The sequence below is a fragment of the Melanostigma gelatinosum genome (genome assembly GCF_949748355.1).
Source record: "Melanostigma gelatinosum genome assembly, chromosome: 5".
In the NCBI taxonomy this organism is placed as follows: domain Eukaryota; kingdom Metazoa; phylum Chordata; class Actinopteri; order Perciformes; family Zoarcidae; genus Melanostigma; species Melanostigma gelatinosum.
In genome coordinates this window covers 11,791,312-11,809,110 of record NC_136638.1, presented here as the reverse complement: position 1 = coordinate 11,809,110, position 17,799 = coordinate 11,791,312, and the positions used below count along the sequence as shown (strand labels likewise).

Below are 17,799 nucleotides of genomic sequence, written 5' to 3'. Positions count from 1 at the left end.
CATCTTGCAAAAGAGATTTTTAATCTCAATGGGACTACCTGGTTAAATAAAGATTTAAAAAAAATAAAAATAAAATTATTTTTAATTTGTTTTTTATTCAAACATATTCGGTTCGTCATGCGTACCGAACCGTGAGCCTCGTACCGAACGGTTCAATACGAATACGCGTACCGTTACACCCCTACCTAACAGTAGCATAATGAGCTCAGGGAAGAGTCGCAGTGAGATCATTTGGGGGGAGTGGGGAACAAAGGGAGACTCTGTGAAAGAAAGGGAAGGTTGCATGTAGGTGCAGTTCTGTAGCGAGGAAAGAGGGTGCAAATTGAGATAAAGTGGAGACCTTGTGCTCAGAGCCACAAAGCTTTGGAAGCAGTCTTTAAACAGAAAGACAGAGAAAGAGGAGGGGAGGAGGCAGGGCTGTCAGCACTATTTTGGGGTTCCGGCCCAGGCCGACTTTGAGAAGGGAATTTTAATTGCGTCTGTTGGCTGGAGATAAATACCCAATCACGCGGACCCCCTGTGGCTGCCTAATCAGCGCGGTTCTAATGACCACAGCTGCAGACACCGGCCTACATGCTAACCTCTAATCACTAGACTTATGATCTAGATGCTACCTTCCTGCCGTGCCAAAAAATAGAAATATGGAGAGAAGCAGCGTCTTTTAGTTTTCCTGATTAGAGCGCCATTCGGGGAAAGATCATAAAATGGGCAACTCGATGAAATTAAGTCTTTGATGTCGTCTTGCAAAGCTGATTATGTTTGGCTTAGGAAGCTATTTGATGAGAGACCTGACTAGTTCTCCATCAAATAATACGTTTCTCATATAAACAAATAGTTTTATCAACTTAGGAATTCTACTTGATGATGATTTTCCACGAGCAGAACCAGCATAAATTACCCGACGGCCACTCGTAGGACGGTGAGACAGACCAGGGCGGTTCTGCGTCGGTTGTGTCGGGCTGTTGTTTTTATGGGTTGGTGTCCACACCATGTGGAGCTGGTTGTGCGGCTGTAACCAAAAGCCTTTCTTCACGGAGCCAAGCTAAGCCACGTCTCTGCGGCAGCAGAGACAACCAAGCTGGCAACTACAACAAGTTTGAAACTTCTGCTTAATGGTTACGGATAAAATGAGAGAGCTTGAAAAGTAAAAGGACTGCCAGCAAGTGGGCCGTCAACATGGAGGCTCTAATCGGGAGGTTTGAAGAATTGTCCAAGTCTATAAGTCTATGAATATCTTGTTGTACTTAAAGATGGTCTTATTATTTACGTATGGTGCCTTTAATCATTCAGTTTTTGTCAATTTTAGGGGAAAACTTGTTTATAATGTGTCAATTAAATATTTTTCGCCACCACGGGAGGTTTCAAACTGATTTAAGGGTTATCATCCCTGAAAACGTTTGGCATTCACAGCCACCAGTGTGCCAAATGTGGCACCACCAGCACCGCATCATTCAGACTCAGGGACCTAGCTGTCTCTAGGGCAACTGTGGAAGGTTTACGTCTCCTATGGCAACTGAGGAAGGGGGACTTTGTTTGTAAGGCTTCCAGCCAATCGTCCAGTGAGAAGACAACAATATGATGAGCCAGAACAGGTGAACCGTCCAATCCAGTCGGAGCAGATCCCGTCTGCCGGCTCAGGAGTCCATATGCTAATGAGGTGCATTAGGCTAATTGAGCCAATTCCAGTCGTTTGAAAATCAATCCGGGTGCAGATTGAAAAGCAAATCATTCCGACAGAGTGCCAGAGGGAGAAAAAAAAAAGAGCAAATTGTGGCACTCAATATAACTACAATTTCGTTTTAGAAGATTAAAAACATTTTTATGAAATGAATGCAGAGGACCATTTCGAGACACAAGGCAAGGCAAGTTTATTTGTACCGCACATTTCAACAACAAGGTAATTCAAAGTGCTTCACATAAAACCATTAAAAGCATCAAAACATAAGGCAAAAGAAAAGGAGATTTAAAAACAATTAAGAAACAATAAAAACAGTCTTTAAAACATTAAAAAACAGTGTAAGAAATAAAATATGTCTTCCATGACGAAGAATTTAGTAGATGTGGGAATATTTTCTCCCCCCCCATTCCCCCTTTTCCATGAAGGCATCAGATAGCCTGTGATTTGGGTTTCTGGTCAGAGCCTTAGCAAGTCTGGTTTAAAATGCAGCAGGGAGACTTTGTGAAGGCCTGTGCCATTGTTCAGTGGTTCTGGAAATGTGGTTTGTGCATGCAAAACACACACACACACACACATACACATTTTTAGAAACTGGCTATTCTAAATCTTAGCTCTGGTCTGGCTCATGCATCCCCTTCATTCTTGGCTTCCCTCCCTTCCTCTGCACTTCTGCAGCCGCCTTGCCTTCATGCCAATGACCTGTCGCAATGATGAAGATCCATCATCGTATCTCAATACACACTGTCCCATTTCATCATCCTATCACGGCATACGCACAGTGCCATCTCATCGGGGATGGATTTACGTGTTTCCATCCTCCTGTGGGAGCCGAGATTGTTTTGTCTTTAAGTGAGGGCCCATTGATCTTTTATTACACCATTAAGTCAATACGCTCCACTCATAAACAGCTTGAGATTAAATGAGCCCCTTTGAAGGGTTTATGTGCACGTGTGTGTGTCCGTCTGTGTCTGTGTGTCTGTGAACTCTCAGCCTGCCAGCACACACTGACAACTGGTGGCTATATGGAGCCCAGTTTAGCCCGTTGCAGCAACTCTAGTCTCTCTGGCATGGCTAGGATTAGGCCATTTATTAGCCGCATGTTGTTGGTATTCAAGGCGCTTCATTCCGCCACAAGCAGGGTGATGCTTTGTTGAGTTTACAACAACGGTACCTGCTGTATTTACTGCGGCACAGTCCACCTTCATTCACTGGCATTGTGGTGCAAGCAGTTTTTCAGCATCGTCTGCTGGTCCTAATATTGTGACATCATGATTTGCAGTTTTTCCACATGGATTCATTTTCCATCTTTTCATGCTGTGATAATGGTCAGTGGTTTGGCTTTTGTGTAGAAACAGTATATGACTTCACGGGTAATGAATGGGATTTCTTAAAAAAAATAGCCCAGTACAGTCAGATAGAGTGCACATTTCAGGAAATAATTTGATGAAAGCATTTGAGATATTTTTTGAAACGCATACAGTTTTGGTCAAATACAAAAAAAACTCCTTCAGGTTCTCTATATTTTTGGAGTTACAGTAAACGTGCTCCACTGCTGCCGGGTATACGAGGGTTTCCTGCAGTCCAGAGTGTGTCCAGGTTTCTTCATCTCTCTCTGCTGTCTGGTTCTAATGTCTTGAGCGTCTTAGCTGGTGTTTTAAAGCCTCTGATCTTCCAAGTCATGACCTGTCTCCCATGAGCTGCAGACGTATCAGGAGGATCTGAGGGTTTCTTCACTTAGAATTTGTTCTTTATGTCTGAGAAAGTCCACTAATCTAGAAATCATTCAGGTGAGGTGTTTAGTACAGACTATTGCGTTTGACCTCCTTCTGGTGGGAATAAAGCTTTTTTTTTTTTTTACTGTCCTGTCACAGATCTTCTGTTTTTTGGGGCTTCTTGCCTTTAATGTATAGGACAGAGTGATAGACAGGAAAGGGGGAGAGAGGAGGGGCGGGACTCAGTCTTGGTCCATGGGGCGCCCAGATAGCTCACCAGCTAGAGATCTTGCTGCAGCAAGAGGTGTTAAAGTTAAGGTTTTTGGATATATACGCTTACAGCAGTTAGATGAGATGACCGCTCTCACGTCAGACCTGGTTGATTACCAGCTGACCCATAAATTGTGTTACATGGTAACTGTAGTTGGATAATTATAGGGCAGGGGACTAGGTTCAAGGCTATAATGCCCAAATAGAGTGTGAGGTTCAACAGTGGCCAAGGTTTACGTTCTCTTGATGCAGGTTTCAGGTAATTTTCACTCATATCATTTTTGAAAATGGTGATTTTTTAATATATATATAGTTTTATGTACATCACACATGGTGAAATCTGGGTTTGTTTGATCAGGGCCATGTCTGTTAGGTCATAGTATTGTTTCCGGCTGGAGGTTACAACAACAACAACAGCAACTCTTCCTGTTGGTGAACCGCACAGACTGGGAGAAACCAGAGACGAGCAAACACCAGCCACTGATCCGTGAAAACGCCTCTTAGCTGTATACTATTACACCCGCTGGAATTTACTCTCCGTTACATGGCAGCTTACATTGTCCGCTTAGGATGCACAATATAGAGACACACGTGCACAAACTGAGCACTCACCTTGTGCACACACAGCAAATGGTTTTGATGCCTTCCCCATTGGGATTTAATGAGGCTGCAGTGGAGGTTCTGGTGATGCTCGGAACTTGCGGCCTCGTTGTTTTGTCTCCGTTTTCACATTGTTGAGCACAAAATGACTTTTCCCCTGATTATATCATTATATTCCCATCAGAGCAAATTGGCTCACCACTGTCTGGAGCGGAATAACTTCCCGAGCAGTCATGTGTGAAGACAAACACATACAAGATACAAGATACACACACACACCACAAACGAGCACAGATGCTCACCCAAACAGGTAGAAAGGAGGGCGCTCAGAGTAAAAAAATTCTCAAACTGTCAAGTCTAATGCAAGAAACATGGAAACACATTGACAAATATCACTTGTAAATCTTTTGTTTGAACATTTGATGTTAGGAGCACACAACATCCACACGTTAGTGGATATGCTATAGTGTTTTGAGTGTGTTGTTGATTTTTCCCCTTCCTGTCTCCTGTTCTCTCCACAGTGTGTAACTGTGATCTGGCACGATCCGGCTTCTTCCAGAAGAAGGGCGAGTACATCTGCACGGCGGACTATCAGCGTCTGTACGGTACACGCTGCGACCGCTGCGACAGCTTCATCACGGGAGAGGTGGTCTCCGCTCTGGGACGCACGTACCACCCCAAGTGCTTTGTCTGCAGTGTCTGCAGGTATACATGCACATACACCCACGCGCTGTATATACACGGTTACAGCAGTACTTAGTGCAGCTATATTACTGCTTTGGAGTCGTGTTTCTGGCAAAAGTAAGCCCAATATTCACTCTACTTTTAGCTTCGTTTTGGTCTCCACCAACAAAAGTATTTGTCTGTTTAGCAGCTGAATGTTCCACGATGTTTAGCAGCTATTTGTTAACTTAGTCTGTCTGCAGTTTGGTGCCTGGCAGTTAGCATAATCAGAACTTTATGCTTAAAACATAGTGAGCGAGTGAGCCAAACAGTAAAAATACAGACCGTACATCCAAAATAATGAGCTAGAAAATGCTTTTTTAAACAAAATGCTCCACTGAGCTGAGAGGAAGTGCAGTTGAGTGATAATTCTGTTTGTTTTGTTACGACAGGCAACATATTATACACAGTCATTTAATCCATCATTATTATATAATTATTCATTAGTGTAGCTTTAGGATGCAGGATTATAAAAACAAACATCTGGTTATTTCATCCAGACACAGTGATATTTTTCAAAATAATGATTACATCACAATATGAAATGATATAACAATGTACACATTTACCCATGTTAAGCATAACACTCTACATTGTATTGTATACTGTACACATCACTTACTCACATCTCTGATTCGTTTGTGAAAGCAGCCGATAGAGGACAAAGAACAGCAGATCAATGATGGAGCTACTGAATAGGAAAATAGCGTTTTCTGCCTTATGACCATGCAATCCTTCCACAACTAATGCTACACAAGTTGCATCTTTCGCAGTAAGAAATGATAAGGTGACTCATTTCGTTATAGGGGCTTTGATAATGCCACTCAGCTCATGATTCACTCTTACCTCGGCTGCTGAATGTCAATAAATGTCTGATTGGAAAGCGGTGTGGCGCTTTGCTTAGTCGAGACACGATTCCAAAAAGAGCGCTGACCCGGTGTTTCACGCTGTTAGCTGAAGTAAAAGTCGGCCATCTCTCATCTGACCTCCATCAGTGGTTGTGTTAAGCTCCTCCAGAACAAAGCAACTTTCCTTTTTTTTTCATTTCACCATTTGACTCTCCTTGTCCCCCTCGCCTTCCTCTTGCTCTTTCATGCCCCATTCTTAAAACAAGTCCCTTCTCATGGTTTGTTGTGCTCTATTTTGCTCTGTTACAAGGCTTACATAAGAGTGATCTTCCTTTCCCTCCCTCCAGGAGAGGAGTGTTTGCCAGTTGTTTGTGTATCTGCTTGACATTGGCTGATAAACAAGTGGTCATAAAAAAAACTGAGCTGACACCAACTGGCCGGAGACAGTCAGTGGAGCAGTCCTGGCAGTGACGGGGGTATCTGTGTGTGTGTGTGTGTGTGTGTGTGTGTGTGTGTGTGGCAGTGTGTGAGGAGTAAACTGGAAGAGACAGCGAGAAGCCAAAGGGCGAATCTCTTCTTTCCTGCTCCGTCTGCCCTCTGTCACATTGCTCACAATTCTTTCTTGTACCTTCTCTTCCCCCCCCCTCCTCCTCCACCCCCTCTTCTGTCTTCTCCTCATCCTCATCGATACCGTCATCATCTTCCTGCTCTAAATCACCATCCTTATCCCAACGTCTTCCTTTATGTCATCATCATCATCATCATCATCCCTCTCTTTTGTCTTTGTCATCCCCCGGCCTCGGCTCTAACGAAGGCAGATTGCAAGATTCCCCGCTCCGTGCTGATCTTTTTTAATAAAGCGGCGGTGATCAAAGCCAGAGGGCATATTGCTGAAGCCAGAAATAGCTTTACTTCTGTGGCCAGTTTAGGAAAAAAGAAAAAAAAAAAACATGCATTAAATATGTAAACAGAGTCACTTTTTAAAGCGCTGAGAAAGGCTGACAAGGCAAGAGTGTCTTGGGGGAGTGAGAGCAACACACAGGTAAAGACAAGGTCAACTGCAGAGTAGCACTCTTCTGCACAATCGCAGCATTTCTTTGACTACAGACTGGGATATCTGAGGGTGGGTGCTCGCACATGCACGATTCAGCCTGTCGTGTTTAAAAGTGGATACAGACACAAACCTGGAAAACAGGCTTCCTGTGTAAAATACAGACTTCTCCGTTTTGCTCCTGTCAGTTCAATTAAAAATGAAAAAAGGATTGTCTGGGTTTACGAGCAGATGGTTAAGCTCGGCATCAACTGGAGGGTGAAATTAAAATGAACCCTAAGTGAACTATACCCTTCATCGGTCTTCATAGACTTGTATCCCTTCAAGTATTTACCAGGGCCTTTGTTGTGTAGTTCGGGGGATGAAACGTCTCTGCTGCCTCATCTGTTCCGCTCACGTGTCCGTCCTTTCTGTTTCATGTGTGGATGTTGGCCTGCTTTGAATAATATAAAAGCACAAAGGAGCAAACCTTGAATACTGTACGGGTCAGTCCCCCCTCACACACACACACACACACACACACACACACGTATTTAGACAGCCACAATTGTAAAATAGCTCCCTAGAAACACCCTTTCTGGGGCTCACAACCTCAACAGCGGCGTGTACATGTTGCACAAGCCTTTACACTTGCTTGCCTCTGGACATCTCTAAGTGCGTACATGGATGTACTGCGCTCGTGTGTGCAGACTTTGAGCTCTGCTGGAGACTCCAGCCTCCCTCTGGGTCCTGGCCCCGGCTCCCAGGCTTCGGCGGGGGAGTAAAAGGATGACTGCCGTCTATGTCTTTTAAACAGCCTTCCCTAAGCCTTTTAGCCCCCCCCCATCCATTCTCCACATCCTCCCCAGTCATAAATAAATCAATCTGTCTCCACAAAAACAAATGCCACAGAAGAGGAAAGAGAGATAAAACGGCGCATCACGATGCTGTAAATGAAATTTCACAGCCGCTGAGCTGCTGTGGTGTATGACCCGCTTGTTTGCTCGTGCGTGTATTCACTCTTCCTAATCTTCAGAAACTGTGGAGACTGTGACCTGGTGGAACCAGCTGTGTTGGGAGGGAGTGAGGGCAGAGCGAACTGGGCGGACAATTTGAGAGGGAAAGAGGCGGTTGAGATCAGTATGCACTCCGCACAGTCCTCCTAATAAGTTTTCATTCTCACTGACGGAGCCAGTTTCCCCTTTTAGAAGCCCGTGGCAGCATCACATTATCGCCTCTTTAATCACAGAGCAGCCAGGTGCTCACGCAACAATCAACGTCCTATTAACCCGTCGCCTCAACTGTTTGGAAATGTAGTTTCAGGTTCATAGAGGATGTCGGACTGTATTTATCTTGTGTCAGCAGGATTACGGCCTGTCTGTCACCCAATCATGTTTCTGCCAACGCCCATTTGTTATTTCCCCTGCGTGCACTCGGGGTGTCATGTAAAACACACAGAATCACTTATTTTTTATCTCCTATTGTGTATGCTTGTTTTCTAATTCTCTCTCTCTCTCTTTCCATTATCTTGTCCTCTTCAGTAAACCCTTCCCCATCGGAGACAGAGTGACGTTCAGCGGAAAGGACTGCGTGTGCCAGCAGTGCTCCCGCACACTCGTCAAGCCAAATGAACCGATCAAGATCCACGGGCCCAGCCGTAAGTCCAGCGGCCGCCTCGCTCTGTCCCCTCTGTTCAGGGGCCACCGGGCGCTACAGCGAGCCGAGTCGAATGCGATGTGTCCACGAGGCCCATTTAGCTCATTTAGCTAATCGAGTGTCTGTCTAATCAGTGGTCCGACCCGTCGCGCTGATCCGCCAGCTGAGAATTATGCCACGCAAACAGACACATCATTCATTCATGACTGTCAACACTGAACATGCAGAGAATAGAGGCTTTTATGTTGGTCACTGTACACCTGGCACACATTCCTACATAAGTGCAGTATATGCGTATATAATGTGTGTTGTCAGACAGGTATATGTGGGAAGAGTGCCCGCCCCTAACCCTTTCAGAATAAAGCAAGTAAACGATACATTAAGATGCCACATCGGAGCAACAGTGATTGATCGTGAATCATTTGTTAAGTGTGGCACACAGACAGCAGCCTGCCGCTCTCTGGCTGTGCAGCAATAACAGATGGCAGAGCGGCAGTGAATAACTGTCCTCCCCAGATCGCTCCATTCAGGCGAATGAAATCCAAACGGCTCCCCAGGTACGTGTTCGTCACTCCGTCTGATGAGGAGGCAGTGTATGAGACGGGGGTACAGAGTGCAGACACTAAATGTAATGCACTGCCTTTTACAGCCTGTTCCTCTATCGTCTAAGAATGCAAATATCTGCTCCGTGTGCAACCATTCAGCCAGGACAAAATGATTATTTTAGGAGAAAAGGCTCAGAAAGCAACAACTGACCACACGATAAATCCGCAGCCTCTGAGAACTGCAGCGTACCGTGACTCAAAGGAGCGTCAGCTGTGCGCGGCCACTCATATAGACTCAGCACTATCGCCCACCAAGTGACAGTTGAGATTTATTTGGACTGCAGAAACCCAACTCAATACACTGCAGTCTATTTGACTGCGAAACGCAGTTTGCCTTGGCCGACAGGGCAGAGTGGAGCGGTCCCCTGTGACTCCAGGCGTCTCTCAGGGGGCAGTAGACCAGGTCAGAAAAGGTTAACCCCTCGGCCAAACGTCTTCCAAATGGAAACGAATGGAATAATTGCAGTCTGCTTGTATACAGCATGCTGGTTTTGGCGTGAGAGAGAGAAACAGGTCTCATACATGTCTCATGTGAGAGGGGGGGTTTTATGCACCTGTTTTGGCCCTGAGGCTATTTCAGTGATTCTTGCTTGCTGCCGGCATTTAATCATGTTTAACAGTGCTTACAGTTGAGAGAAGAAGCCTCACAGCTCTGCAATATCCCACATTAGTACGGCTATTGATTAAGAAGGTGGCAGTGCCAAATGGGTAGAAAACTACACTCACGAGCACAGTGGGTGTTGAAAGATGCACAATTAAACCCTGACTCGCTTTGTCTCTTCCTTTAATTCTCTCCTCTCTCCACTTCTTTTCTCCCATCCTTCCCTCTTCCTCCTTTCCCCTCCTCCTCTCTCTCCTCTCTCGCCGCTAACCTTTCCACAGACTGTGCTGGGTGTAGAGCCGAGATCAAGCAGGGTCAGTCCCTCCTGGCTTTGGAGAAGCAGTGGCACGTCAGCTGCTTCAGATGCCGGACCTGCAACATGGTCCTCACGGGAGAGTACATCAGCAAGTGAGTGTGTGGGAAGAAACCTCAACATTTCAGAGTATGTGATTCTCACGTCTCGCTCAGATGAGACGTACAAGTGGACACACTGGATTCTTTTTTATATCCAGCTGCTCCCCAGCTCTCGAGGCTACGCTGTGTGCATTTAACACGCTTCAGCGTTTTTTCCCTTTTTTTATTCTCCCATGTTGCAGGGATGGAGTGCCATACTGTGAGGCAGATTACCACGCCCAGTACGGGGTGAAATGTGAGACCTGCAGCAGATACATCAGTGGAAGGGTTCTGGAGGTGAGAACGGGACCAGGTTTCAACGCGAGACGTCGCTAACAGAGATTTTCAGCCCGGCAGAATTCTTCCGTGACACAGAAATCCAAATTGGGAGTGCAATCGGCGTGATCGCAGTTGAGCGGTTGCGTTTTATCCTCGTCTCCGTTTAAGCCCCGCTGTGCTTTAGGGAGTGAGCGACTTAAGATTGGCGGGTGATAAAAATGTTGTGCCGCTCTACTCAACCAAAACAACTTCAGCTGCAGTGCCCGGTCATACATTAGTGCACATCCACTTTCTCACATTTACTTTTGGAAGCCTATACCTGCGCGAACAGGAGGCAAAAAGCTAGATTGAATCATAACTTCGTCGAAGGGGTTGAGAGAGAAAGGGAGTTCTAAAAAGATCAGAGGGTAAAGAGCGAAGGGAAAAGAGGGAAGGAGGAAAGACCCAGACGGCAAATTCGGCAGCGATAGAAATGTGTGCTTTGCGTGCTCTTACGCTGAAGCACTTTTACAAAGAGATGGAGGAGTGGAGTCAACTTTGGCGAGAGGAGAGCAGAGGAGGAGGAGCTGAGGCGGACAGAGGAAGACAGAGGTGAAGGGGAAATAATGAAAGTGATCATGTGCACGTGCTAATTAAATGTTTTGGAGTCTCTGGAGGGTGGCTCTTGTCTGTCGGGGCCTAAAGGAAAGGGAACACAACTTTGTCGGACACATGCACAGACACACACACACACACACACAGGGCCTTGGCGTCCCTGTGCTCCTTTGCTTGTCAGTTTGGCTGGTGTAAAGTGTTTTGTCCCTGACTGTCAGCCACTCTGGGCTATTTATAGATATGGGGATATGTCAGCCTTTATCTGTGAGTCTCTCTCTCTCTCTCTCTCTCTCTATCGCTCTCTCTCTCTCTCTCTCTCTCTCTCTCTCTCTCTGATCATTTCTGTGTGCCCATTTGTTCCTCTCTCCTGTCAAATCTTAAATTTCTGATTTGATTACGATTCCATGAAATACCTCCCCAAACATACAGTTGTCATTTAGGAAAGGTATAACAGATGCATTCCATCTGGGGGTTTATCAATGTGGCCCCTGATTTTAATTTTGTTTTAGTTTTTGTAAAGAAATGTTCGTTAAAGGGGAAAAGAAGTCAATAAAAAGTTGAAGGAAAATGAGGGTTTATCAACCTGTTATATTCCCAAAAATGTGTCCATTGTGACTCTATCGGTCAAGCTAACTTTGCACTCACCACCTCCATTATATAGAGATTCTGGGAAATGAAGACTCTTGCTAAACAAAGTATGTCGAAGCAAGCTGTGCAAGCAACGTAACATGTTTCTTACATGAATTAAATCAAAAGCTTGTCTCTGAATCCAACTGAAAGAAAAGCCAGAAAGTAGCACCATGGTTTCTGTTGTAAAAAAAAAGTCAACACATTTTAATTACAGTTAATTTTGCTAAATGATCTACTTACCTGTAAGTAAAATAACATTTCATTATAATGTTGGTGGAGTCTCCTTCATTGAAAACCCAGACTGATCTGTGTTTGTGGTCCACAGAGCCCCTCTCTCCAGTCCAACTTCCCAGAGCCAGCGGTTGTTAGTTTTAATGAATAGTTTAGAATGGATGGAGAAGGGGAGAAATAAAGAGAGGAAGCGGAAGAAAGAGAAACATAAAGCCTCCTTTCTTTGGTTTCACTTCTCTCCATTACCTTCCTTCCTCTGTGTTTCAGCTCGCCAATAAATATAGCAGCCTATAAATGGCACTGGGAGAATGGAGGCCTCATTATAAATGGAAACAGCAGTTTCTGAACTGATACCGTACGGTCGTATCAGAGACGGTATAAGCGTCCCGTTGCTCGGAAAGCTCGGGGTCTAAATGCTGCATCGTCTCCTGGCTTTCCTTTCAGAGTAACCTGAGACAGACAAGGAGAGCAGGGATCGGTTCAAATGCCTCTCAGATACAATCCGTTTAATAAAAAGGGGGGAATGGTCAATGCAGCAGAAAATGACATAATACCCCACCACACACACACACACACACTCAAACACACAAGCTATAGGCGTGTTCGGATGAAACAGTTCAGGTCTGCTCGACACCGGCCACATGTCAGTGGTGCTTCTATGAATAGAAATTCTCTTATTAATGGCGTGTCAGAAGGGACGGGACGGAGCCACACCTCAGCCGCCGGCCCACATGGAGACACATTTAGGGAACATCAGGGGACCGTCAACTGGACTGCATTAATGGACGGAGCCGGCACGGTGACATCGCACTGCATCATTTCATTTCTCCATTTCGCCTGTTCGGATGTTTCCCCCTGGGACGCTTTGTACGTCCAAGGACATGTATCTCACTCTTGTGTCCTTCACTTACATGGCAACCTACTTCCCTCTGTCTCTCTATCTCGCTCACACACACACACACACACACACACACACTCCAACACTTCATGTGACTTACCTACAGGGATCTTTGCTCTAATTATGGTATGGAGGATAATGGGTGGTGGATATCATGAGATATGTATGCTGATGATGAATTACAGGCCATGCAACCATGTCTCAGCACATTATGATGATGGTCAGGTGATGTACAGGAGAAAACATATGGAGATAATGACCTGCTCATTTGTAGATTAGCCCCTCACTCTGAGAAACTCTTTATGATCATTTATGTTCAGCCACACCTCTTCTGCTTCTTCCCTCCTCTTCCTCTCCTCCTCACAGGCGGGAGGGAAACACTACCATCCGACCTGCGCTCGATGCTCCCGCTGTAACACGATGTTCAAAGAGGGAGAGGAAATGTACCTGACAGGTGAAACTCGACACCGACACATTGCGCACACAGTGCACTTGCCCATGTCGACGGTCGCGTGGAACGTGCGAGCACCCAGCGCCAATCTGTCTTCTCTTCTTCTCTCGCTCTTCTTCAGGATGTGAGGTGTGGCACCCATTATGCAAGCAGGCAGCGAGGGCAGAGAGGAGACTCAGGGTGAGAGAGAGTTTGAACTGAAAACGGAAAGATGAAAGGAAAATTGTTATTTCCTCACCCTCGTCTTTGTTTTTCTTTGTCTGTTTGTACCTCACAGCATAGACGTCTGTCGGAGGCCTCCATCTCTCCACCGGGCTCCTCCATAGGCTCTCCCAGTAGGGTTATATGCGTAAGTAGCCGATAACTTTTGAAGCTTTAAGTCATTTACAGCTGCCAACGCCCCCGAGCTTACCCTAAAAGCACAATTTCCACACCAGAAACACAAGCACTATACCCACAGGCTTGAATGGTGAAGCGTCGACCTGAGAGGCTGCTCACTCCCTCGGCCTGTTCGCTTGTCTGTGTCCTGGTGATGTGGCAGGAGTTCAAAAGTGAGGGAATGATCTTGGTAGTTTAAAACGAGGATGAATTTGGAAGCAAAGCTAAAAAAATATTAGCCTTGTGGCTACGGGGATGGCATAAAATGTTCCCCAGGCATTCATGGTCCCCAGAGGATGAATCCTTGAGTTTCTAATAAGCGCCACCAGCAGGTCAGAGTTATCAAACATCAAGTGAAATATATTAACAAGATGGATTGGGGCAAATTTTTATAAAGACATTCATGGGCCCAAGGTAATGTATCCTACCACCTTTCGTGATCTCCTGACTTTTCTGTAGAGCCTCCAGGAGGTGGACAGGTTTCATCTTGAGTGAAATGTCAAAAGAATGATTCGATAAATGGCCATGAACCTCACAGTACCGCTGTACCTACTGTACCTACAGTACATACCTCACAGAGCCACTCGCATGAGTGTGAACTCTCTAGCTTACAAAGCAGGTATTCCCAAAAGTCAAGCCACATTACAGTGAGATTCAATTTGAAAGAAACAGTTAAATGTAACCGAGACATTTCAAAGAATTTCATATTTCAAGCAAATTCATTCCAGATTTTTAACTAGACACCGAAACAGGTTTTAATGTGCGAGTCACCAAATCAGTCCTCTATATTGTATAGAGAGAGAGAGGCGAGTTGGTGAACCTACCAGGTTTATGTGAAGGTTGTCACTCTGTGCTTTGCCGAGTTGGACCAGTTCCGTTTCAAAACGAGCCTTCAGCCGTATGGAACGGTGTCCAACTGTGCTACTTGGCAGTCTGCTGAGTGCTGCTGCATGTCGGCAGTATTTGCACGTCAAGGGACGTCTGCATGCAAGCAAGAGTCGCCGCTCTCTGCTCAGCCCTGCCCCAAACTGCACTCGTCTCACGATCAATGCCCTTTCTGTTTAAGGTGATGGATGAGGGAGAAGTGCAGTGTCAGCACGCTTGTCGTCCATACTGTCTCCTCTCTCTCTCTCTCTTTCTTACACATGCTGAGCACCTGAAGGTCAACACCTTACACTGCTGTCAGCTTCTGCAGTGTACATGTGTACTTTTGATGAGCACGCACAAACATGTATGTGCATGCGCAAGCTTGCGTGTGCTTCATCAGCTGTTTTTCACCCCTGCATGATCGGCTCACCGGTGCGTCACTGGTGCAGTTTCCATTCTACTGTGTTACTGTGCATTGTCCATGTGGTTGATGTTGGGTCTTGTTGCTGTTGTCTCTGTGTTTGGTGGGTGTATGTGTGTGTCCTCTCTCTCCAGCCAGAGTGAAGACTCAGTTCCTAGATTATAAGGACCTAGCTGCCCTGCCAAAGGTCAAGGCCATATACGAGGTCCAACAGCCAGACCTCATATCCTCCTCATACCAGCCGTACCACAGATACACCTCTGATGACAGGCTAGAAACGTACAGCTATGGGGAGGTACTACTGCCACACACTCCAGGCCAAACCTAGCTTTGGTCTCATCGTCGGTCTATATTCAGGAGAAACACTTTGTTTGGTTTTTAAATTGAGTTTGACGCATAAGAAGTGCGTGTCTTCATTACAACTCATATAGTATTTATAGGGATCATTATTTACTGACTAAATGGATTTTGTGTGATTCAGAAATTGGAAATTAGATTTTTGTTTTTCCTTTTTTCTTTCCTATTTGTGACATCAATTTTGGACCAAACTTATTTTTTAAATCCTGGGAACTTTCAGTGACTAGCAGATTGGTTTATTGTGCAACCTACAAACAGTCATATCAGTTTCTGGTAAACGTCTTTCCACAAAGGAATAGTTTGACATTTTGGGAAATACACTCAGTTAGATGAGAAAACAGGCAATTAGCTAAGATTAGCATACAGCCTATAGAAACAGAGGGAGACAGCTAGCCTGGCTCTGTCCAAAGTTGAATAAATCTACCTAACAGCACCTCTCAAGCTCACAAACCAAGCCAAACCAAGAAGTAGTTCAAACCAGCCACAGCTTGACATTTTTACATCTCGGCTTGTGTATGAATAAAACAAGAGAGATATGAATAGTTAATTCGAGTGGTAGCCATCTTCTCATCTAACTTCGCAGCAATACCAATATGCTCAGATCCCAAAAATACCAAACTATTCCTTGAACTGACATTTGATTATATTAAACAAACACGATGTGGCTTATAGTCATCATTTTGTCCCATGCAGAAAACCCCCAGTGGGATAAAACGAAAGTTACGGACGTAACTACGGTTCTATGAATCCTGGATGACCGCCAGAGGCAGTGCTTAACACTGAATGTATTCCGTCGCGCGCATGCGCAGGTCGAATATTTATATCAACAAAGTCACGTGTGACCTCGGATGACCACCGTCATCTATAAGTTCCGGTGTCATCCTGAGCTCAGTCCTATGGAATCTTCTCGCGAGTTCACGGGATTCCGCGTGACCAAGAACTCTGGCGGTCATCCAGGATTCATAGAACCGTAGTTACGTCCGTAACTTTCGTTCTATTTCATCCTTACTGACCGCCAGAGGCAGTGCTTAACACTGGATGACTTATACCAAAAGAGTCACGAGGAAGCACAGTAACTACCCCTTATAGCTCCGGCAGAGAAAATTGGCCAAGAACCCTCCCCAGTGGGTGAGGGCCGGCAACGTTAACTCTGTAGTGTTTGGTGAATGTGCTCGGCGATGCCCATGAGGCCGCCGCACATGTATCCCCCACAGGCACACCACTCAGGCTTGCCCTCGGTGTGGAGACACTCTTGGTAGTGACCCTTCACCCCGGATGGCCGAGCGCAGCCGCTCGCCTTGTATGTATCGGCAATGGCCTCCACTATCCAGTGGGACAGGTGCCGTTTTTTCCTTTTTTTCCTTAAAAAGGAGCACAGCCCTTCTTAGGCTCACCATAACTGACTATGCAGGCGGTGGCTGCCATATAAGCTCTGAGGGCCCACACTGGGCACAGCAGCCTTGACCTCTCCTCTCCCGATGGGGGAGGGGGGGGGTCAACTTTGCCAGCTGGATAGGCCGGTTTATATGTGAACGTATCCACCCCCTTGGGAGAAACACTGCCTTAGGCCAGAAAGTGACACCCAAGCCATCTGAGTTCCACCTCAGACATGATTCTTCCACTGATAGGGCATGCAGCTCGCCCCCACATTGAGCTGAATTGACAGCAAGGAGAAAACCGTCTTGCTGATAGCCATCTAGGCTCCGCCTGTGCCAGGGGTTCAAAAGGACAAGCATAAGCTGTCCAGTACCAAGGGTAGGTCCCATGCAGGGGAGACCGGCCCTTATCCAGGAGAGACTGTAGAAACTCAGTACAGCAGGCACGGGGCGCTGTACTGGGACCTTGTTCTGAGCCGCACACTAGTCGGAGAACAGCTTCCACCTGTTTCTTGTACTGCAGGCAGGTAGACCGCGCACTGGCATTCAGAATAGTCCGTCAGACTGGTTCTATGCAGCCACTCAGCATCCGGTCGGGCCCCCCCGTGACCCCTAATTGAAGGCGGCAGGGATTGGAATGCCAAATCCGACCCTCTAGTTGCGACAGGAGATCCCTCCTGTCGGGGAAGAACTCTGACAAGCTTATAGCAAAAGCAGAGGGACTGGTGGAAAGGCATAAAGAAGATCCTCTGGCCACGTGTGAGCCAGGGCATCTTGACCCAGAGGGCTGGTCCTCTCCGTCAGGGAGACCCAGTGGGGGCAGTGGGTCGACACGTCTGGATGCAGCCGCCACTCTCCTGGTGGAGGCTTGTAACGGAACAGGAAAACCACAACCTTGTTCCATTCCCCTGGTGGGTACATTGCCCACAGGCTGGTCAGGCGAGGGGCCTCCCAAGTCAGAAGGCCACGGTGATCCCCGTAGCAACTTCTGCAGATCTGGTGCCCCATCGATAGTTCATGGGAAATCACAGCAGAGGTGCTGTCCACCGGACAAGCACATGCTTTCCCTTCAACATGGAAGGAAGTGCTCGAGCGCTAGCTCTAGAACCTGGACCTGCGGTCTTTCAGCAGACAACTGCCCCCAGGCTGTCCCGTTCTGTCACCCTGCACCCGCCTTGAGAGGCAGGTAACTGTTGTGACA

At 46.3% G+C, this 17,799-nt stretch overlaps 1 protein-coding gene across 1 annotated transcript in view; it reads left to right on the top strand.

The window, feature by feature from the left end:
• Nucleotides 1-17,799, top strand: part of ablim3 (actin binding LIM protein family, member 3) — a 67,132-nt gene that overhangs the window by 36,518 nt on the left and 12,815 nt on the right. Inside the window, exons 3-10 of the mRNA XM_079269031.1 lie at nucleotides 4,782-4,965; nucleotides 8,403-8,518; nucleotides 10,005-10,131; nucleotides 10,320-10,413; nucleotides 13,115-13,202; nucleotides 13,321-13,379; nucleotides 13,477-13,552; nucleotides 15,000-15,160. Of these exons, the coding sequence (XP_079125157.1) occupies nucleotides 4,782-4,965; nucleotides 8,403-8,518; nucleotides 10,005-10,131; nucleotides 10,320-10,413; nucleotides 13,115-13,202; nucleotides 13,321-13,379; nucleotides 13,477-13,552; nucleotides 15,000-15,160 (905 nt within the window). The remainder of the gene's footprint in view (nucleotides 1-4,781; nucleotides 4,966-8,402; nucleotides 8,519-10,004; nucleotides 10,132-10,319; nucleotides 10,414-13,114; nucleotides 13,203-13,320; nucleotides 13,380-13,476; nucleotides 13,553-14,999; nucleotides 15,161-17,799) is intronic.